A 22,496-nucleotide genomic window follows, 5' to 3' on the forward strand; every position below is an offset into this window, starting at 1 on the left:
ATTTATTAGGATGTTTTTCACACACAGCATAGACAGGCTTAGAATTACACTCCAAAACACATTCTGCTACTCCTTCTGAGTATGGCGATACCACATGTGCGAGACTTTTTCCAAGTATGGACTAAGTATGTACCAGACATTGTATCTTGCGCATCACACAAATCAACCTATTGTATCAATAACAGTGTACTCTAATGGATAGCCTCTATATAAGTTGTCAGGGAATATAGCTTAGTGTATGTCAGGGTTCCAGGAAAACAGACCACATGAAGATGCAAGTAAAATAAAGCAGTTTATTAGGGCAACAACAATAAACACACAGCAAGAGTGAGGACTGAAATCAGGAACAGCCGGGGTCAAGTCCAGAAGAGTGAAAACATTCAAGCCGGGATCGAGTCTAGAAGCAGGTAGTCATCCAAGCCAGGGTTGAGTCCAGTAGCGGGTAGTCTGCCACTGCGTGATCGTTTGCCGATGCGGGGTCATCTGTCAAAGCAGAATCGAGAGCCAGGAAAGTCGTCAACCAAGTCAGGTCATTCACGTAGGAACACGGAGAACAGAAGACTGCTATCAGTGATGCACCTTGGAGCACAAGGGCAAGGACTGCAAGCCCTCAGGTGATATATATATATATAGTCAGGTGTGCAACATCATCACTGAGTGACGCCCAGGCAGCAGGCAAGTGATGATGCAAACAGAGTTAATAGGACAAAGCAGTCTGCACATGTCCAAGATGGCTGCCAACAGGAAAGCAAGTTAGGACCTTGACAGTACCCTCCCCTTAACGGCCCCTCCTCCGCAGAGCAAAAAACGGTTTCTTATGGAAGAGATCGTGAAAAATGCAGAGAAGGGCGGGAGCATGAACATCAGTGGAGGGAACCCAGGAGCGCTCCTCAGGACCATAACCCTTCCAGTGCACCAGGTATTGAACCTGACCTCAGAACAGATGAAAATCCAATAAGTAAGGTGCAGTTAGTACTGTGTCAATACACAAGACGAATCACACTCAGCAGCGCTATACCCAAAGCAATACACTCTGAGTATCTAAAGAATGTTAAAAGTATTAAAATTAAACAGCCATCATATGAATGCAAGCGTCCAAGTGCTATACATAGAACAGTCTCTATTAATCCCCAGTGCAGTCTTTACTAGTGGAGTAACATGATATCAGATCGAATATATTGTGGTACTTCAATCAATTGGAAAAGGATGGATCCACCACCACACCTCCAGTGCTCCCCTCCAGATTTAACACTCACCAGATCAACAAAGATAAAACGCCTCTATATCACTGCCTCTCGGTTGTGTCTCCAAACCTCTGGTTTATAAGATAACGATCACTGCACACTGTAGCTTCCTGTTTCCTTTGAACAGACTCTCCAATAGCATGTGATCCAATTGACCAATGGGAAAAGACAAGAGTAGGGCTCGGATAGTGTGATATTGTTTAAACTTTTTATTGCTCAATATCAATAAATCCACCCCCCCTTTTAAAAATGCTCACATTCAAGTAAATAGTATTCAGCGTATAAACTAGTGGAATACCGCCAGTATGCTGCCCAATCCCGCCGTTCCGTCCGCTCCCTGCAGATCTCCATACCTCTGCTATGGAGGATTCGGCTTCACGGTAGGGACATCCGGCTTCTGACGTCTCCACGATCGCGGCATGCTGGCTTTCTGACGCGTTTCGTCGTAAGCGACTTCAACAGAGGACGTCAGCACGCTCCCCTGACGTTCAATTCATCCTCCCCCGAGTCCGGCCTCCCAGACTAGATAGGCAGGTATACATGTCAGGGCGGCGCTTCACAGCATTCATCCCGGCATGTGATCAGATCAGCGGCACTGCGATGTACGACCCCATACACTACAATATCCGCATACGATCTTCGTTTTTTTCAAAATTCTTTTTTCACAATTTGTTTATTAAGGCATATTCCTGCATGGTACCACACATGCATCAATGCCATTATACGAACCAATTAGTACTTAATAGCTTATACGCTCAATAAATACATTAAACAAATCAGATAATTACACATTCTGCTACTCCTTCTGAGTACGGCGATACCACATGTGTGAGACTTTTTCAAAGTATGGACTAAGTATGTACCAGACATTGTATCTTGTGCATCACACAAATCAACCTATTGTATCAATAACAGTGTACTCTAATGGTCGCCTCTATATAAGTTGTCAGGGAATATAGCTTAGTGCAGTGTTTTTCAACCTTTTTTCAACCAAGGCACCCTTTAAAATCTGGCAGAATCTCGAAGGCACACCAACCAAAAATAAAAATAAAATGGAATTGTTACTTACATCAATGGGATTCAGGAATGAACGGGGTGTTGTACGGGGTGCAAAGTTCAGGAATGCGTTGTACAGGGTGCAAGGTTCAGGAATGCAGTGTACGGGGTGCAAGGTTCAGGCATGCGTTGTACGGGGTGCAAGGTTCAGGAATGCGTTGTATGGGGTGCAAGGTTCAGGAGTGCATTGTACAGGGTGCAAGGTTCAGGAGTGCGTTGTATGAGGTGCAAGGTTCAGGAATGCTTTGTACAGGGTGCAAGGTTCAGGAATGCGTTGTACGGGGTGCAAGGTTCAGGAATGCGTTGTACGGGGTGCAAGGTTCAGGAGTGCATTGTACAGGGTGCAAGGTTCAGGAATGCGTTGTACGGGGTGAAAGGTTCAGAAATGTGTTGTACGGGATGCAAGGTTCAGGAATGCGTTGTACGGGTTGCAAGGTTCAGAAATGCGTTGTACGGGGTGCAAGGTTCAGGAATGCGTTGTACAGAGTGCAAGGTTCAGGAATTAGTTAAACTGCAAAGACACCAATTAGTTAAACATTGCACACATATCCTAAAATCTTGATTAGCAGTATACAGAAGTTCAGATTGAACATAAATGAGTGGAGTTGAGCAGGACATGCAGCAGTGTAACATCTTTCCAACGCAGCCAGGGATTGATGGGCAAGCCGGGGGCGGCCACAATGAGAGTGATGGGAGCTGTCAAATTGTAGCAGTGATGTCGGGAATGGACGGGGCCGGTATGTGGGGCAGCAGGCAAGTGATGATGCAAACAGAGTTAATAGGACAAAGCAGTCTGCACATGTCCAAGATGGCTGCCAACAGGAAAGCAAGTAAGGACCTTGACAGTACCCTCCCCTTAACGGCCCCTCCTCCGCAGAGCAAAAAACGGTTTCTGAGGGAAGCGATCGTGGGAAATGCAGAGAAGGGCGGGAGCATGAACATCAGTGGAGGGAACCCAGGAGCGTTCCTCAGGACCATAACCCTTCCAGTGCACCAGGTATTGAACCCGACCTCGGAACAGATGAAAATCCAAGATGCTGCTAACCTCATACTCCTCATGATTGCCCACAGGAATGGAAGAAGGGCATGGAAGTGAAGAAGTATAGCAATTGCAAACAGTGGCTTCAAAAGTGACACGTGAAAGACATTGGAGATACGCAGGAGGAAGCTCCAGGGCATAGGCCACCGGGTTTACCTTACAGGGGATTGGAAAAGGCCCAACAAAGCGGGTGCCAGTTTAGGAGTGGGCACCCTGAGGTTGAGATTACAGGTCCACACAGGGCCGGTGCAAGAATTTTTGACACCCTAGGCGAAACCTTATTTTTCCGCCCCCATTGGCTCTGCCCTTGAATCCACCCCCTTCACCCTGCACATGAATATGGTAGAGGTGCAGGGATGCAGATTTTTGCAGCGCCATACTTTGGGCGGCAGAGGGGGGGGGGAGAGGAGGAGGGGGGAAGAAGAGGAGGAAGAGGGGAGAAGGGAAAGGGGAGAAGGGGAAGGGGAGAAGGGGAGGGGGAGAAGAGGAGGGGGAGGAGGGGGGAAGAGGAGGGGGAGAAGAGGAGGAGGAGGAGAAGAGGAGGGGGAGGGGGGAAGAGGAGGAGGAGGAAGAAGAGGAGGAGGGGGGAAGAGGAGGAGGAGGAGAAGGGGAGAGAGGAGGAGGAGAGGAGGAAGAGGAGGAGGGGGAAAGGGGGGAAGATGAGGAGGAGGGGGGGGGAGGAGGAGAGGGGGAAGAAGGGGGAGAGAAGGAGTGGGGAGAGGGGGAGGAGGAAGGGGGTAGGAGGAGGGAGAAGAGGAGGGGGAGAGATGAGGAGGAGGGGGGAGAGAGAAGGAGGAGGAGGGGAGAGGAGGAGGGATGAGAGGAGGAGAGGAAGAGTAGGAGAGGGGGAGGAGGAGGAGGAGGGGGAGGAGGAGGGGGAGAGAAAGGAGGAGGAGGGGGGAGAGGAGGAGGAGGAAAGGGCAGGAGGAGGAGGGGAGGAGGAGAAGGAGAGGGGGAGGAGGAGGGGGAGGGGGGGGAGGAAGGGGAGGGGGAGAAGGAGGGGGGGGAGGAGGAAGAGAGGTGGAGGAGGAGGGGAAGAGGAGGAGGAGGTCTGAGAGAGAGAGAAAGGGGAGTGATGTGGGTGATTAGGGAGACCCCTAGCACTGTCCCTATCTGCAGTTCCTCTTGTGTTACATTGTCCCAGTCTCTGTCTGAAGATGTGCAGGCCAGGTCTGTGTATGATGATGGACGGTACCTTCCTGCCATGATGCCAGTTTGGCTGTTTGATCCTCTTTGATCTGTCCAGTTCCAATGGCTCCCGCAGCAGCCTGCGCCTCCCGCCTGTCCTCTGTTACAGCTCTGTGCCCCCAATCAGCCTGTCCTCCTGGTCTGTGCCTCAGGTTAGAGCGAAGAGGAAGCTGGAGCCGTCCATGCTCTGGAAGCACAGGGTACGCTGCATCCGCTGCTTCTCGCCTCTTTAGGGGGCGGGGTCAGGGGGGGTGAGGTCAAGGAGGAGATGGCCGCCATGTAGTTCTTCTCCCAAGTCCCGGACTCAGACCTATCTGCCCTTGGCTGGCCCCTCGCTGATCACCTATGTGTAGCGATGAATGCCCAGCCACCTACACCCCAAGAGTGCTGCTGATTGCTGCCGCGCCACCGCAGACAGGGCTGATCATAGACAGCCAGGTAGAGGAAGAGACACACTAAGAAGCTCCAGGTGCCCTCTCCTCCCAGTGGAGAGTAGGTAAGCCAGCTGCTGTGGTTGCACCCTAGGTGGTAGTGTGCCCTAGGCGGCTGCCTAGTTTGCCTAGCGGTAGCGCCGGCCCTGGGTTCACAACTACACTCTCTCCCCGACCTGGTACGAAGGAGCAGATAAACGTCCCCGGTCTGCCTGGAGCTTCTGACGCTGTGCAGAGACCCGTAAAGACTCTTGAATTTGCACCCAAGAGGAACGGAGGGCACGAAGATGATCCTCCACAGCCGGGATGTCCTGTGGCGAGAACGACTCAGGCAACAAAATGGGTTGGAACCCATAATTAGCCATGAATGGAGACATTCCGTAAGACGAGTTGATGGCAGAGTTCCTGGCAAACTCTGCCCAGGGTAGCAGATCAACCCAATTTTCCCGATAGTCAGAGATATAGCAGTGGAGAAATTTCTCCAGAGCTTGGTTGGAATGCTCAACGGCACTATTGGACTGCGGATGGTAGGCCGAGGAGAAGGAGAGTCGAATACCCAACTGGGAGCAAAAGGCGCACCAGAACCTGGAGGCAAACTGGCTCCCACGGACCGAGACAATCTCCTTAGGCAACCCGTGGAAGTGGAAAACCTCCCTGGCAAACACTGAAGCAAGCTCATGAGCGGTAGGCAGCCGCTAAAATGGAACACAGTGGCACATTTTGGAGAACCGATCGACAACCATGAGGCTAACCGTGTAACCTCGAAACACGGGAAGTTCCACAATAAAATCCAAGGCCAGGTGAGACCAGGGGGATGCTCCCCATTGGGAATTGGATGCAGTAGGCCCAAGGGAAGGTGCCGCTGAGATTTGTTCTAGGTACAGACCAAACAAGCAGCCCTATACGCAGCAACATCAGTGCAGAGAGATGGCCACCAAAACTGACAGGAAATAGCCCAGGACAACTGGTTCTTACCAGGATGACTGGCAGTCTTGGAATTGTGGTACGTGCGCAACAGTCTGATGTGCAACCCCTCAGATACAAAACATTTGCCAGCAGGTTTCTCTGTGGGAGCATCAGGTTGGGCAGCCAAAATCTGTTTCCCAAGAGGAGAGGTTAAGTTGGTACGGATGGCAGCCAGGATATGATCCAAAGGTATGACCGGTGTGGGCACAGAGTCCTCCCTGGACAACTCCGAATACTGGCGAGACAAGGCATCAGCTTTAACATCCTTAGGAGACTGCATAGTTAAAACGAGACAAGAATAAGGCACATCTTGTCTGACGGGGTGTGAGCCTCTTGGCCTCCGAGAGATACGTCAGGTTCTTATAATAGGTGAGAATGAGAACTGGAACCACAGAATCCTCAAGCAAGTGCCTCTACTCCTTGAGAGCCAGGATAATGGCCAAGAGCTCTCTGTCTCCAATCTCATAATTGCATTCACCTGGAGACAGCTTCTTGGAGAAGAACCCACAAGGAAGTAAGGGTCCATCAGCTGTCCGACGCTGAGACAGGAGAGCGCCTACTCCCATCTCAGATGCATCCACCTCTAGGACAAAGGGCAAACCAGGATTTGGATGAGACAGAATGGGAGCCGAAGTGAAAGCAGACTTGAGGGCCTCGAAAACTTGGATGGCAGCAGGTGTCCAATTGTGGGGATCGCTGCCCTTCTTGGGCAGATCTGAGATAGGTTTGGCCACATAGGAAAAGTTCCTGATACATTTCCGATAGTAGTTGGCAAACCCAAGGAAACGCTGAATGGAACGGAGACCACTAGGGCGAGGCTATTGTAGAACAAACCTTCTGAGCGTCCATAGAGAACCCTTCAGCAGAAAGGATGTAACTCAAGAAGGCAATCTGAGACAGGTGGAATTCACATTTCTCAAGCTTACAGGAAAGCCCATTTTCACGCAAGTGTTGCAGCACTCGTCTGACATCCAGGTAGTGTGATTCAATGGAGTCTGAGTAAATCAACATGTCGTCCAATAGACTATCACACATTGCTGCAACATATCACGAAAGACATTGATGAACTCCTTGAAGGCAGCTAGTGCATTGCAAAAGCTAAAGGGCATCACTAGATGTTCATAATGACTGGTTCTGGTATTAACCACTTTACCACCGGAGGATTTTGCTGTCTTACGTCCAGGCCACTTTTTGCGATTCGGCACTGTGCGACTTTAACTGACAATTGCGTGGTCGTGCGACGCCGTACCCAAACAAAATTTACGTCCTTTTTTCCCACAAACAGAGCTTTCTTTTGGTGGTATTTGATCACCTGTGCGATTTTTACTTTTTCGCTATAAACAAAAAAAGAGCGTAAATTTTGAAAAAATAACAATATTTTTCACATTTTTTTATATGAAATTCCCCCCCAAAAAAATATAAAAATCAAAATTTTTTTACATTTTTTGTCAATTTGTTTTCTGCTACCTATGTTTGGTAAAAAAAATCACAATAAGCGTATTTTGATTGGTTTGCGCAAAAGTTATTGCGTTTACTAACTAAGGGAAAGATTTCTGTCAGTTTTGTTTTTTTTTTTTTAACGAGTAATGGCGGCGATCTGCGATTTTTTTTGCGGGACTGCAACATTGCGGCGGACAGATCAGACCCCTGACTGACATTTTTTACACTTTTGGGGGGACCAGTGACATTACTGCAGTAATCAGTGCTATAAATATGCACTGTTACTGTAAAAATGACACTGGCAGGGAAGGGGTTAATTTTATTGGAGAGGGAGGGGTTAATGTATGCCTGGTGCTTACTAATGTGTGTGGGGGGAGGTGACTGAGTGACACAGGGACAGATCGCATGTTCAGCTACGCTGAACCCTGCAATCTGACCCTGTCTGTCACTTAGGAGATCCGCCCGCTCTGTTTACACAAGCGGGCAGATCTCCACACTCGATTCCCCAACGATCGGGGAAGAGTGGCGGTGATCACCGCCGCTCCTCCCCTGGCCCCACTCCCGCTGTGATTGATCACTGTATTAGTGTCACTGGTCCCCAAAAAGTGTCACTTAAGCCCCGTACACACGTATCGATCGTTGGCCGAACGATCGGCCGTCTTTTGTCCAGGGCTGTCCTGTCGGCTAAAAAGACTGCACACGAATTTTGTCGGCCAACAACAGCCGACTGCAGAAGTGATGTCATGTGATGGTTAACTTTCCGTGTGTTTTTTCTTTTCTGAGCATGCCCAGTCTTGCTAATCTGCTGTCTGTCGGCCGAAATCTGTACTGACTGACGCACAATCGGCCGTTCTGGTGTTGGCCAACAAAAATTTTAATGCCTGCACGACAGATTCTGTTCTGCCGAAAATGCGCTGTCGGCTGTCGGAAGCATCATACTAACAAGCCTACAATCGGCCGATCGGTCATCAGCCGAATATTTACGGCCGACAATCGGTACATGTGTATGGGGCTTTAGTGTCAGATTTGTCCCCTGCAATGTCACAGTCCCGCTAAAAATCGCTGATGGTTGCCATTACTAATAAAAAAAAAAAAAGTCCATAAATCTATCCCATAGTTTGTAGACGCTATAACTTTTGTGCAAACCAATCAATATACCCTTTTTGGGATTTTTTTTTGTAGCAACATTTTTTTATTGGATATGTTTTTTAACAGAAAGTAAAAAATATATATATTTTTTTCAAAATTGTCAAGTCTTTTTTTGTTTATAGTGCAAAAATTAAAAAACTGCAGAGGTGATTAAATACCACCAAAAGTGTTATTTGTGGGGAAAAATTGACATATATATTTTATATGGGTACAGCATCGCACAACTGCGCAATTGTCAGTTAAAGTAACGAAGCGCTGTATCCCAAAAAATGGCCTTGTCATTAACCGCTTGCCGACCGCCGCACGACTATTTACTGCGGCGGTCAGCCCCTCACAGGCAAAGCGACGTGGTACTACGACGCTAGCCTGTGAGGGTCTAGGGAGCTCCCGTGCGCCCCCGGACCCCCCCGCGCATGTGACCGGCGGGCGGACCCGCCGGTCACTCGCCGATCGTCGGTGCAGACGGAGAAAGGCAGACGGCTGATGTAAACAAGCCGCCTGTCATTCTCCCCTGTGTAGGAATAGTGATCATACGGTTTTACTATGTAGGACAGTTGATCACTGTTCCTACACCTCAAGCCACAGCCAATCACAGTTAGAATCACGCCCCTAGGGACACACATAGCCCCTCCCTCTAAAAAAAGTTAACCCCTTCACTGCCAGTGTAATTTTACAGTAACAGTGCATATGTATAGCACTGATTACTGTAGAAATGTCACTGGTAACCCCAAAAGTGTCAAAAATGTCAGTCAATGGTCCGATCTGTCCGCCGCAATGTCGCACTACCGCAAAAAAAAAATTGCAGATCGCCGCCATTACTCGTTAAAAAAAACAACAACAAAAATGACAGAAATCTTTCCCTTTTGTTAGTAAACGCAATAACTTTTGCGCAAACCAATCGAAATACGCTTTTTGTGATTTTTTTTACCAAACATATGTAGTATAAAACAAATTGGCCGAAAAAGTTAAAACATTTTGATTTTTACATTTTTTTTGGGGAATTTCATATAAAAAAAATTTGAAAAATATTGTTATTTTTGCAAAATTGTCGCTCTTTTTTTGTTTATAGCGCGTGATCAAAAAATCGCACAGGTGATCAAATACCACCAAAAGAAAGCTCTGTTTGTGGGAAAAAAAGGACGTCAAATTAGTTTAGGTACAGCGTCACACGACCACGCAATTGTCCGTTAAATTCACGCAGTGCCGAATCGCAAAATAGACCCTGGTCAGGAAGGGGGTAAAATCTTCCGGGGCTTAAGTGGTTAATGGTGTAAACCCTTCCGGGGCTGAAGTGGTTAAAATTGCCCTGTTCAAATCCAATCCGGGGACAAAACTGGGGATAGAATTGGTCTGGGGAAACTGTCCTCAGTCCGGGGACTGTTCCCGGAAACCGGAGACTTCTGGTCACCCCCCTATTGTATCATTCAGTATTTAGTAGGATGATTTAATATACAAATACCTTCCTTTATAAAATCATTGAATGGTTTTTCAGTTTGAAATCATTTATACACAGGCCCTGTTTGGCAGCACTCAGTGGCCTTCGTAGCTGTAATTAGAGGGTGGAATGGCAGCAGGCCCTTGCCTCTCCTGGGTGATATGAGTCACAGAGGAGTTACCACTCTTTGCATGGAACAATTATCTGCAATGTCACAGCTCTCGCCCCTTCCCACTACCAAGATGGCCGTCGCCAATCCTGCGTCCTCTAACGTCACTGCCATTAATCAACATGGCCGCCCACGTTCTATTCATTGTTGACTCAGAATCCTTTGCCAATAGCCAACATGGACGTCGTAGTTGGTCACCCGAATGTACGTCACGTAGTGGCCCCGCCCCATAACCCGGCACTTGGCTACCAGTGAGGAGATGGAGGTGGAGTGAGAGTGGCTTGACAGAGGGAAATGGGGCAACATAGAGAGAGGACACGGCACAGCTAATCATCTATTACTATGGCGGCCCTGCTACTGAGAGGAGGCCTGAGCCGCGGGCCTGTACTGCGAGGAGACGGAGTGAGGGGTGAGTCACCTTCTCTGTGTGTGTCTACAGGGCTATACCTACCTACACAGGAGAGCCATGTACACAGGCCTATACCTATTTACACAGGCCTATACCTACCTACACAGGAGAGCCATGTACACAGGCCTATACCTACCTACACAGGAGAGCCATGTACACAGGCCTATACCTACCTACACAGGAGAGCCATGTATACAGGCCTATACCTACCTACACAGGAGAGCCATGTATACAGGCCTATACCTACCTACACAGGAGAGCCATGTATACAGGCCTATACCTACCTACACAGGTTTATACCAGAGAGAGCACAACCATGTACACAGGAGGACACAGCCATGTATGTACACAGGTCTATACCAGAGAGAACTCTGCACTGTACACAGGTCTATACCAGAGCGCTCACGGCAGTGTACACAGGTCTATCCCAGCAACAACAATGCTTCATCCTCCTGGAAAGTAATAAAAGTAAAGGCAGTTGCTTTGTGTATACTTGCCTGCCTTTGGTATGTCATAGAGTACAGCAGGAAAACTTTTTTTCTCATTCTTCATGTGTATTCTCAATACTCTGGATTGTTTCCCCTAGAAATATTCTATAGAAATGGACCATAGTGATATTTCCTTTCATGCGGGTGCTCCAGTCAGGTCTGCCTGTTAGTCTTTCGGGAGGATCTGATTGGATGCTCCATGTAAATTTATAGGCATGCGTCTGTTTACATCCGATGACCTCAGAGCCCATCCAGGTCCTGGGAAAACTTGGAAAAAGTTTCTGTTGTCCTCTGTTTTTCCAGCTCTATTGTGACAGGTCGGAGGTGATCCCATAGACCTAATATGGGTCCAGAAACATCTGGCAGCAAAAACTGAACAGACACGGATGTCACAAAATAGATTTCCATTCTGTGATTGAGCTGGGGATCTGTTCATGGATTCCATGCTGTTTGGACCGAACACAACCTGTTTGAAAGGGGTCATACAGTTCACTGAAACAATGTTTCATTGGTTCTGGAGAGTAATGAAATTGAAAGTCATTGTCTTACATATATCTGCATGCCTGTGGTCTGTCATAGAGTAAGGCTGCACTCACATGGGCGACTTGACAGGGGCTGCACTCAGATGGGCGACTTGACAGGGGCTGCACTCAGATGGGCGACTTGACAGGGGCTGCACTCAGATGGGCGACTTGACAGGGGCTGCACTCAGATGGGCGACTTGACAGGGGCTGCACTCAGATGGGCGACTTGACAGGGGCTGCACTCAGATGGGCGACTTGACAGGGGCTGCACTCAGATGGGCGACTTGACAGGGGCTGCACTCAGATGGGCGACTAACAGCAGTAGTAATCTGCTGATTTTTTTTTTTTTACACTGTTTTTGCAACCTGTGAGCAGGGAGCTGAGACTGCCATGCCCTGTATACTTCAGGGGAAGGTTCAGCAGCGGCCTTGGCTAACTGTGGCTGTCCGCCCAGACATTTCCCCGTGGTGCTGCTGGATGAACTGTGTTCTGAAATGACACACACAAATTTGTTTAGTACCCCTAGAAAACATAAATAGTTAGATCAGTGATAATTGCAATTAAGGCCCATGCAGGCGTCCATCTGTCAATTTTTCAGGTGGACTTGATTGGAAGCTCCATGTCAGGTCTATTGGTGTCTTAGGCCCCTTTCACACAGGCAGACCGTTCAGATCCGCCTGTCCGATTTTTTTGGCGGATCTGAACGGTCCCCCCATGCATTCCTATGGGGCATCGGATGTCAGCGGAGACATGTCCGCTGACACCCGATCCGATCCGTCAAATCTGGACGGATGGAAACCCTATTTTCCATCCGTCCAGCGGATCGGAACGGATGGGATCGGGTGAGAACGGACTGACGGTCCGTTGACATCCGATTTCCCCCATAGAGATGCATGGGGAACTGTCAGCTGTGTCTCCGCACACAGCGCGGAGACACAGCTGTCCTCCTGCTGCTCAGCGGGGGATCGGCAGCTCAATCCCCCGCTGAGAAAAACGGACTCCGTCCAACGGACGGAGTGTGTGAAAGGAGCCTTAATGTGAATAGTACATGCGCCTGTGTACATCTGATTACCTTCCATTTCGACCAGGTTCGGGGAAAAAAATTTGCGTACTTTTTTTTTTTTTTCTGGCCTAAAAATGATAGATCAGAGGTTTTCGGATATAAACAGACCCAAACTGGTTTACAGCCGCCCTTGCATAGACTTCTTGATGGTTTTACCCCGCTTTTTGACCAGGCCAGTTTTTGCTTTTAAGCACTGTACTACTTTAACTGGTAATTGCGTGGTCATGCAACACTGTGCCCGGATAAAATTTAAATCTTTTGTTTTTTGCAAAAATAGAGCTTGCTTTTGGTGGTATGAAAAAAAACATGCATCACTTTTGCAGGTGCATGGTGATGATGACACCCTAAAGCACCTTTCTAACTTGTGCATGAAATTGCAATTTGTTTATGAGGAGTCAAAGAAAAACTTCCAGAGAGACACACTGAACCCAAAGGTCAAGGTACATCAGTGTCTGCACCAGATTAATGGGAACAAGACTGTAACCACCAGACCTGCAGGCTGACTGAGGTCACATTCAGAATTCCTCCAACATTTCTCACTCTGGGTACTAATATCAGCCAACTTTGCAGTATATTCTCTAATGCGGCTTTTATGGGTTACTCAGATATTTATTTGACAGAAGTAAATTTGTTTAAACCCCTCCAGCAGAAGTAATGCATAAAATGATTTCTAAAACTGTAAGGCCCCTTTCACACGGGCGTTCTGTGTGTCCGTATATCACCCCATCCGTTTGTGGGTGATATACGGACATAATGCTTGTCAATGGGATTGCGGATGTCAGCGGATGACCATCCGATTTGCGTCCTTTCAGTTCTGATCCGTTTTTTGGAACGGAACAGAACCCTATTTTTTCTTCCATTTAAAAAACGGAAAGGAAGCTAAATTGGATGTCAGTGGTGTCATCTGCTGACATCCGCAATCCCATAGACATACATTATGTCCGTATATCATCCGCAAACGGATGGGATGATATGCGGACATATGGACTGGATGACACAAGTGTCATCTGTGTCCGTAAAAAAAAAAAAAGTGCTGGAGCGGATCGCAATACGGTCCGCTCCGTGTGAAAGAGGCCTAAGAGAAACTGTTGGCCTAAGAAATGAACCAGATATTTTATTCCACCAAGTTTCATTTGTACCCATCCAAGTACATTGATTTTTCTCACTAATAAGAAGGGTGTTTGTTGCATTTCTCACCTTGTGTAAATGTCTCGTAATGAGATCCTCATGATCTGAAATAAATATGTAACGCTCACTATCTGACACCAGCTTGCAGTTCCCACCCGGGGCTACCAAGGGAAGATGGCAATCTCATCTACTTCTGCATCCTGTCCATGAAGGATTCATTTTTTGCGTAAAACGCATACATGGGTAAAAATCTTTCTCTTAGCCACTTGTCGACTGCGCTATACCCGAAAGACGGCTATAGCACAGTCGTCCGGTTCTGAGAGGGTGTCTATTGACGTCCTCCCAGAACCCTGCGCGCAGGGATTATGACACAGGTAAAGGGCCAATCACAGTGGTCCTTTACCATGTGATCAGCCGTGTCCAATCGGTTGATCCCATGAAAACAAATGCCGGTTATTGGCATTTTCTATTCTCAGTGCTGTCCATGTGTGAGGAAAGGAAAGCCGATAACTGCTATCCTGTGACAGCACACATTTACACCGATTTTATCAGTGCCCATCAATGAGGATGAAAAATTATAAAATTCTGCAAATAAGTAAAGGACACGAAGAAAAGGGTGTTTTTTGTTTAAAAAATTTTCGTGTTTTTTTTTTTTGTTTAGCAAAAAATAAAAACCCAGTGGTGATTAAGCACTTCTGGATCGGAAGGATTTGCCCACTTAATGACCAGGCCATTTTTTGCGTTTTGGCACTGCGTTACTTTAACGGAAAATTGGGCGGCTGTGCGACGCTGTACCCCAAAAAAAAAAAAAAATAGAGCTTTCATTTCGTGGTATTTGTCACTTGTGCGACCTTTATTTTTTGCGCTATAAACAATAAAAAAAGCTACCATTCTGGAAAAAAAAAATATATATATATTTTTCACTTTCTGCTATATAACATTCACAAAAAAAAATTCTATTTTTTCATCCTCTTAGGTAAATTTGTATTCTGCTACATATTTTTGGTAGAAAAAAAAATCGCAATAAGCGTATTTTGATTGGTTTGCGCAAAAGTTATCGTGGCTACAAACTAGGGGAAAGATTTGTAATTTTTACATTTTTTTTTTTTTATTAGTAATGGCGGCGATCTGCAATTTTTAGTGGGATTGCGGCGGACAGATCAGACCCCAACTGACATTTTTGACACTTTTTTTGGGGGGGACCAGTGACATTACTACAGTAATCAGTGCTAAAATATGCACTGTTAATGTAATAATGACAATGGCAGGGAAGGGGTTAACATAGTGGCGCTCAAAGGGTTAATTGTGAGCCTAGGGGAGGGTTTTCTAACGGCTTACAAGAGCTGAACGGTGTTTTCTCTCAGCGATGAGCAATCGCAGGGTTGCTTCTGAGGAAGTAAAAATTACATAGCACCTGTGGCCAGTAGGAGGAATAGTGCCCCATTAGTATAATATAAAACGAAAAAAGAGGAAATCGGACTGTGCAGGCCAAACAGGGGGGATATTCAAGATTTAGTAAAAATCCATATTTTTTTTTTTATTGTATCATATATAAAAACAAAAAATACACACAGAAAATACTAACTGTATAAAAGCGATCCCTAGAGGGAAAAGCATATATGGTAACCGGTTTGCTAAGCACTGTGTAGTTAAAGGCCTTCAGTGCCGACGTTTCACCAATCGCTTCCTCAGGGCAGCAAAGACCCTACAGTACTTATCTATAGATAAAAACATAATTTACTAACAGATCTTAATACATACTGTATATTGTACATATTCATATTCCAGTACTATGAGTGCTGGAATATAGCCAAGGATGAACTTCCAATAGTGCACATGTGAGGGAAAATAATCCCTGGGCGGGCGCCGGAATCATTCTATAGGACAACCATCCTATAAACGTTAATAAAATGGTTATTATACTATTCAAAATACCCAATGATCTATAGGGCCATATTCTATATACACTTACTGGCGTTAATCCTTAGATATCTTATTCTGTGTGTCCAAACCCACAAATGACACGGTGTAAGACAGAATATCGACACACAGGAGGCTTTCTAAGAAAATTAAATTGTATATTAAAGATATTATATATTGGACCGGCATCAAACAGAAATAACTCACCTCATAGAGGGCCATTCCTCTCTAAAAGAGTTGTTACTCCAGATGGTAGAGGGGGGTGGATAGATAACCCCACTCTTTCGCTTTTAAGATAAATCGGCTGCTCCAAACATCAATATGAAGGAGTCCCATGGGCTATAATATAGAGATGGGTAAAGCCAGTTATATGATTGTACAACTATAGAGCCGCCATTCTATGGTTAGTCTATATCCAGATGATGTCTCGCATACATTCTGTCACGATGCATTGCCATGTGGTTGTCCTAAGTAGTCTGGCACCCATTTCCAGACTTTTTATGGCTCCCCTCTGCCCCATAATTGGCGTTTGAACAGACACCTTCCATGGCCGTGCGCTGCCGTCGAGGAGGAAGAGCGGCCCCCAACACGTCATTGCTGATACCACGTCACTTCCGTGTACTGACGTCGAGACATTATTCGTGGGAGGAATTATGCCTTATTCTTGGTGTCAGGGGAAGGAATAGTGCCCCAAAGCTGTTGTCAGTAGGAGGAATGGTGCCTTGTCATTGGTGATAGTGGAAGGATTAGTGTCTCAATTCAGTGTAAAGAACAGTGCCCCAAGGGCCAGATAAATGTAAGAAAAGGGACACACTTTGGAGATCACTGCTCTAGACATATAGCAAGTATTCTGTACAGTTACCCATAGAGATAAAAGGGAGCTATTTTAAGGTGCTGCTTCCATACAGGAAATGAATGTTCTCTGTAGGGACTGACAATCTAAACATTGAGAGCCAAGTGAAAAAAATCATGACATTTTACTAACCTTTGTGCCAAAAACGCTCTCATTTCCGGCAACTCCCCTTATCAGTGCCGTTAATTCAAGAAACCTTTCTCCAAAAGCCAAAAAGGTGAACTGTACCTGTCCCAACCTGAATGTTTAGTTTGTGTTACTACAACAACTTTTGCCAATCGTTTTTCCTATACAGTGAGCGTTACAGTAAATACCATACCAGAAAACCATGCCAAAGTAAAACCCTGCTACCTTTTTGATTCATTCTGGGAATCAGAAGTTTTCTTCCCTGTACCTCCGCTGGAAAAAAATTGGTCCACTCAAGAGTCCATGAAAGGAACTCCTAATAGGGAGAATCTTCAAACAAAAGCCAAATACAGGTACAGTCAGGTCCATAAATATTGGGACAACGACACAATTCTAATCTTTTTGGCTCTATACACCACCACAATGGATTTGAAATGAAACAAGATGTGCTTTAACTGCAGACTTTCAGCAGCTTTAATTTGAGGATATTTACATCCAAATCAGGTGAAAGGTGTAGGAATTACAACAGTTTGTATATGTGCCTCCCACTTTTTAAGGGACCAAAAGTAATGGGACAATTGGCTGCTCAGCTGTTCCATGGCCAGGTGTGTGGTGTTCCCTCATTATCCCATTTACAAGGAGCAGATAAAAGGTCCAGAGTTCATTTCAAGTGTGCTATTTGCATTTGGAATCTGTTGCTGTCAATATGAGATCCAAAGAGCTGTCACTATCAGTGAAGCAAGCCATTATTAGGCTGAAAAAACAAAACAAACCCATCAGAGAGATAGCAAAAACATTAGGTGTGGCCAAATCAACTGTTTGGCACATCCTTAAAAAGAAAGAACGCACCGGTGAGCTCAGCAACACCAAAAGACCTGGAAAACCACGGAAAACAACTGGTGGCTGGATGACTTTCCCTGGTGAAGAAAACACCCTTCACAACAGTTGGCCAGATCAAGAACACTCTCCAGGAGGTAGGTGTATGTGTGTCAAAGTCAACAATCAGGAGAAGACTTCACCAGAGTGAATACAGAGGGTTCACCACAAGATATAAACCATTGGTGAGCCTCAAAAACAGGAAGGCCAGATTAGAGTTTGCCAAACATCTAAAAAAGCCTTCACAGATCTGGAACAACATCCTATGGACAGATGAGACCAATATCAACTTGTACCAGAGTGATGGGAAGAGAAGAGTGATGGGAAGAGAAGAGTATGGAGAAGGAAAGGAACTGCTCATGATCCAAAGCGTACCACCTTATCAGTGAAGCATGGTGGTGGTAGTGTCATGGCATGGGCATGTATGGCTGCCAATGGAACTGGTTCTCTTGTATTTATTGATGATGTGACTGCTGACAAAAGCAGCAGGATGAATTCTGAAGTGTTTCGGGTAATATTATCTGCTCATATTCAGCCAAATGCTTCAGAACTCATTGGACGGCGCTTCACAGTGCAGATGGACAATGACCCGAAGCATACTGTGAAAGCAACCAAAGAGTTTTGTAAGGGAAAGAAGTGGAATGTTATGCAATGGACAAGTCAATTACCTGACCTGAATCCGATTGAGCATGCATTTCACTTGCTGAAGACAAAACTGAAGGGAAAATGCCCCAAGAACAATCAGGAACTGAAGACAGTTGCAGTAGAAGCCTGGCAGAGCATCACCAGGCATGAAACCCAGCGTCTGGTGATGTCTATGCTTCAGGCTGTAATTGACTGCAAAGGATTTGCAACCAAGTATTAAAAAGTAAAAGTTTGATTTATGATTGTTAATTTGTCCCATTACTTTTGGCCCCTAAAAAGTGGGAGGCACATAAACAAACTGTTGTAATTCCTACACCGTTCACCTGATTTGGATGTAAATACCCTCAAATTATAGCTGAAAGTCTGCAGTTTAAAGCACATATTGTTTGTTTCATTTCAAATCCATTGTGGTGGTGTATAGAGCCAAAAAGATTAGAATTGTTGATGTCCCAATATTTATGGACCTGACTGTATATGGCCACATCCTAGCAGTTCAAGTAGTACTGTGTAGTTTCACACAAAGCATTGTTGGCCCGTAGACCTTTAGCAATAACTGGGGGGGAAAAAGAGAACCAGATAATAAAAACATTCATTCTTTACTTAATGGAAGGACGATTTCAGACAGTTCAGTTCCAGACAAATCAAAAATGGCCACCAGTTGGGTGTAAGTGACACTTAAAAAGGTAACACAAAAACTGCCTGCTGGTAAGGTTTCATCAGGCTTAGTGTGGCTCTCTCCCACAACACTGACTTCTCCTTGCCGGATATTCCAGTTGCAGACCCGCCTGGAACTGTTGACATCACAGAAGGAAGGGTAATGAGAGGTGCATGGACCAGTTGGGCCTATCCTAAGCCCGACTGATGTAGCAGTGGTCAGCAGAACCTGGAAAGCCTCATCCCACTGATGGGGTTGGGCAATGGTGCTGCTTGACCACTTCCCAGTTTTCGTTACAGAGACACTGTTAAAGATCTGTAGTTTATTACCTGGCAATTAAGAAAACCGTTGGGAATGCAGGTCAGTCAGTGCGTATTGCAAACCGGCGATTCCCTGCACCGTAGGAACAAGGAACAACCATAGCGGCAGTGCTGCCACTTGATCATTCTTACAGGTGGTGGGAGGGAACGTCTGAGCTGGAGGAGGAATCCGCTGGCGGTGGAAGTTCACCAAAGAGAATACCAAGAACCAGCAGCAAGGACCCGGCAGTCTCTATGACCTACGTTCACGTCCAACCCGGCAGTTAACACTGCTGTGTACTTGGCTGGAACGGACTATATATATATATATATATATATATATATATATATATATATATATATATATATATATATATATATATATATATATATATATATATATATATATATATATATATATATATATATATATATATATATATATATATATATATATATATATATATATATATATATATGTATATATATATATATATATGTGTATATATATATATATATATGTGTATATATATATATATATATGTGTATATATATATATATATATGTGTATATATGTATATTTATTTGTTTTTTTTTTTTTCTTTCCTGCCTAGAGGAGAGATGTGGGGTCTAAAGGACCCCACATCTCTCTATAAAGAGTACCTGTCCTATTACCTAGTACCTATTCCTATTACAAGGGATGTTTCCATTGCTTGTGGTTTAAAAAAAAAAAAAAAAAAAAAAGAGTAAAGAAAAAAAAAAATGAAAAGCTCCCATGTCCCTGCACAGAAGTGAATACGTACATCACGCCCACATATGTAATGGCGTTCAAACCACACATTGGAGGCATCGCTGCAAACGTTAGACCAAGAGCAACAATTCTAACTCGCGACCTTTGTAACTCTAAATGGGTAACCTGTAAAAAATTTTAAAGCGTCGCCTATGGTAAGTTCCAAAGTTTGGCACCATTCCATTAATGTGCACAATTTTAAAGCATGACCTGTTGGGTATCTAATTTACTCAGCGTAACATCATCTTTCACATTCTACCCAAAAAATTGTTAGTGTGTTTTTTTTTTTTTTTTTTTTAATATTTTGAAAAATTGCTGCGCAAATACTGTGTGACACAAAAAGTTACAATGACCGCCACTTTATTCCCTAGGGTCTCTGCTGAAAAAGCATATAACATGTTTGGGGGTTCTGAGTATATTTCTAGCAAAAAAGTATTTTTACTTATAGGAAAGGAGAAAAATAGACCCGGTATGGAAGTGGTTAACTGAATTATACACCATATTTTTTTTTTTTTTTTTAATTAATCGAAACCGTATTCAGCCAACTGATTATGAAAATAATCGTTAGTTGCAGCCCTAATTTTGTCTCCCACAGTAAACGGAACATGGAAACGACAATATTGTAGTAAATCTAAACTGCTAAATACCTTTTCTCACCAGCAGCAGTATATAGCAGTCTTGTACCATCGGTGTACTGACTGCCTCCATATGGCATTGCATTTTACAGAAAATTACAGCTCTGCAGATTGAAAAGGAAAGGTCATTTTATTACAATATGACTTGTCACAATTGTATACGCTATATGATTTATTTTTTTATTTGCGAAGTTTGCCCCATGAAAGTTCCATTAAGCTGGCCATACATGGCTCAATATTGGCCATTAATTTGGACATTTGCCCGTTTGAATCGGCACCACCTGACTCGTCCGATGTCTGTTTCCACATCGAAGGAGCCACATAAGAAATGGTCAGTTGAACACAGGCTGCATGCTGTCAGATTCAGTGACTTATTTGGGTGTTCAATCTGTCCCAGGTGTTCCGGCTGTCCATATACAGTAGCTGACAGAGAAGAATTCTCCAGCTAACTGAAGCATGTATGGCATTGGCTAGCTTTCGAATTGGGGAGTTTTCCTGTCTGCTGTCTGATTATATGATTGGGAAGATTCTTTCCCTTCCTGTACCAGACACAGGGGTTTCCAGGAGAGAATGTGACCGAGATCTTCCCAGCAAGAACACAGTAGTATGAGGCTGCCAGTTCTAATCTTCCTCCCCTATACCCAGTGGTATTTACATTTGTTTTGTGACGCTACATTTAGAGCCTATTCACACAGGGGCGACACGACTTGCGGACTTCATATCATTGAAGTCAATGCAAGTCGCCTCCAGGTCGCCCCAAAGTAGTACAGGACCCTTTTTCTAAGTCGGAGCGACTTGTGTCGCTCCTATTAGAACGGGTCCTGTGCTAATCAATGGCAGGCGACCCACCGCGACTTGTCAGGCGACTTTCGCCTGACAAGTCGCGATAGTGTGAATGGGGACTTGGTGTTTGTTAAATTCTATTGCTACAAGAAACCAGTTGGAGCAACAAAGAAATCTGGCTTTGTTTTGTCAGGAGCCTGCTCATACAGGTTTACACGAGTGCGTTCTCTGATGACCTTGGTTTAATGACTTACAATCCAGTGTGCAAAGTGTGATATTTTACATTATAAAATCTTGTGTATATACTGCCAGAGCTTTAGTCTGAAAGTTCCCAAAGGTTCTTCTCATTGAGAATGAAAGCTGTTAAAAGAAAATGAGAATGTTGGGAGATGCCATGCTGATCTCCTGAAAATATTAGTGCCCTGCCCTTGGAGATATCACTTCAGTGGTATTTAAGTGATTGTAAAGTTGTTTATTTTAATTTACGAAAAAAAAAAAAAAAAAAAAAACATATATTCTACTTACTGCTCTGCGCAGTTCGTTTTGTACAGGACAGCCTGAATCCTCCTCTTCTGGGGTCCCTCTTCGGCTCTCCTGGCCCTTCTCTCCTGTTGAATGCCCCCACAGCAAACAGCTTGTTATGGGGCCACCCGAGCCGAATCACAGCTCCCTGTATCCATTCTGACACAGCTGCGATTAGGGCCCCCCCTCCTGATTGGCTAGCTGACTTTGATTGACAGCAGCGGGAGCCAATGAGTAGGGAAGTCCTAGATGGCAGAGACAGTCAGGAACATCGCTGGATCGAGATGGGGCTCAAGTAAGCATGAGGGTGGGCTGCTGCGCACACAGAAGGTTTTTTTTTTTAATGCATAGAATAGATTAAGATAAACCTCCTCCCTTTTTTTTTTTTTTTTTTTTTTTTTTTAAAATAAGCATGTTATACTTTCTCTGTGCAATGGTTTTGCACAAAGCAGCTCCGATCCGATACTTTTTGGGTCCCTTGCAAGCACCCCTGGCTCCCCCACCCTCACCTTCGAGCAGTGTCCCTAGAGAAATCCATGCGTCCATTGGCTGCGATTGCCAGCAGTGGTAGCCAATGGGCTCCCGCTGCTGCCTCTGCCAATGAGGACGGAGAGTCCCGGGACTGCCGAGGCCATCGTGAACATTGCTGGATTGGGTGGGGGG

General features: G+C 45.2%; 1 protein-coding gene across 2 annotated transcripts in view; it reads left to right on the forward strand.

Annotated features, from left to right (window-relative positions):
• Window positions 1-10,344: 10,344 nt before the first annotated feature.
• The window catches only part of LETM1 (leucine zipper and EF-hand containing transmembrane protein 1), a 113,449-nt gene continuing 101,297 nt past the window's right edge, over window positions 10,345-22,496 (forward strand). For both annotated transcript variants that reach the window (XM_082243756.1, XM_082243757.1), the window contains exon 1: window positions 10,345-10,526. In XM_082243756.1, the coding sequence (XP_082099882.1) occupies window positions 10,460-10,526 (67 nt within the window). In that variant the 5' untranslated portion in view covers window positions 10,345-10,459. The remainder of the gene's footprint in view (window positions 10,527-22,496) is intronic.

Source organism: Pelophylax lessonae (genome assembly GCF_965119305.1).
Source record: "Pelophylax lessonae genome assembly, chromosome: 1".
NCBI lineage: Eukaryota > Metazoa > Chordata > Amphibia > Anura > Ranidae > Pelophylax > Pelophylax lessonae.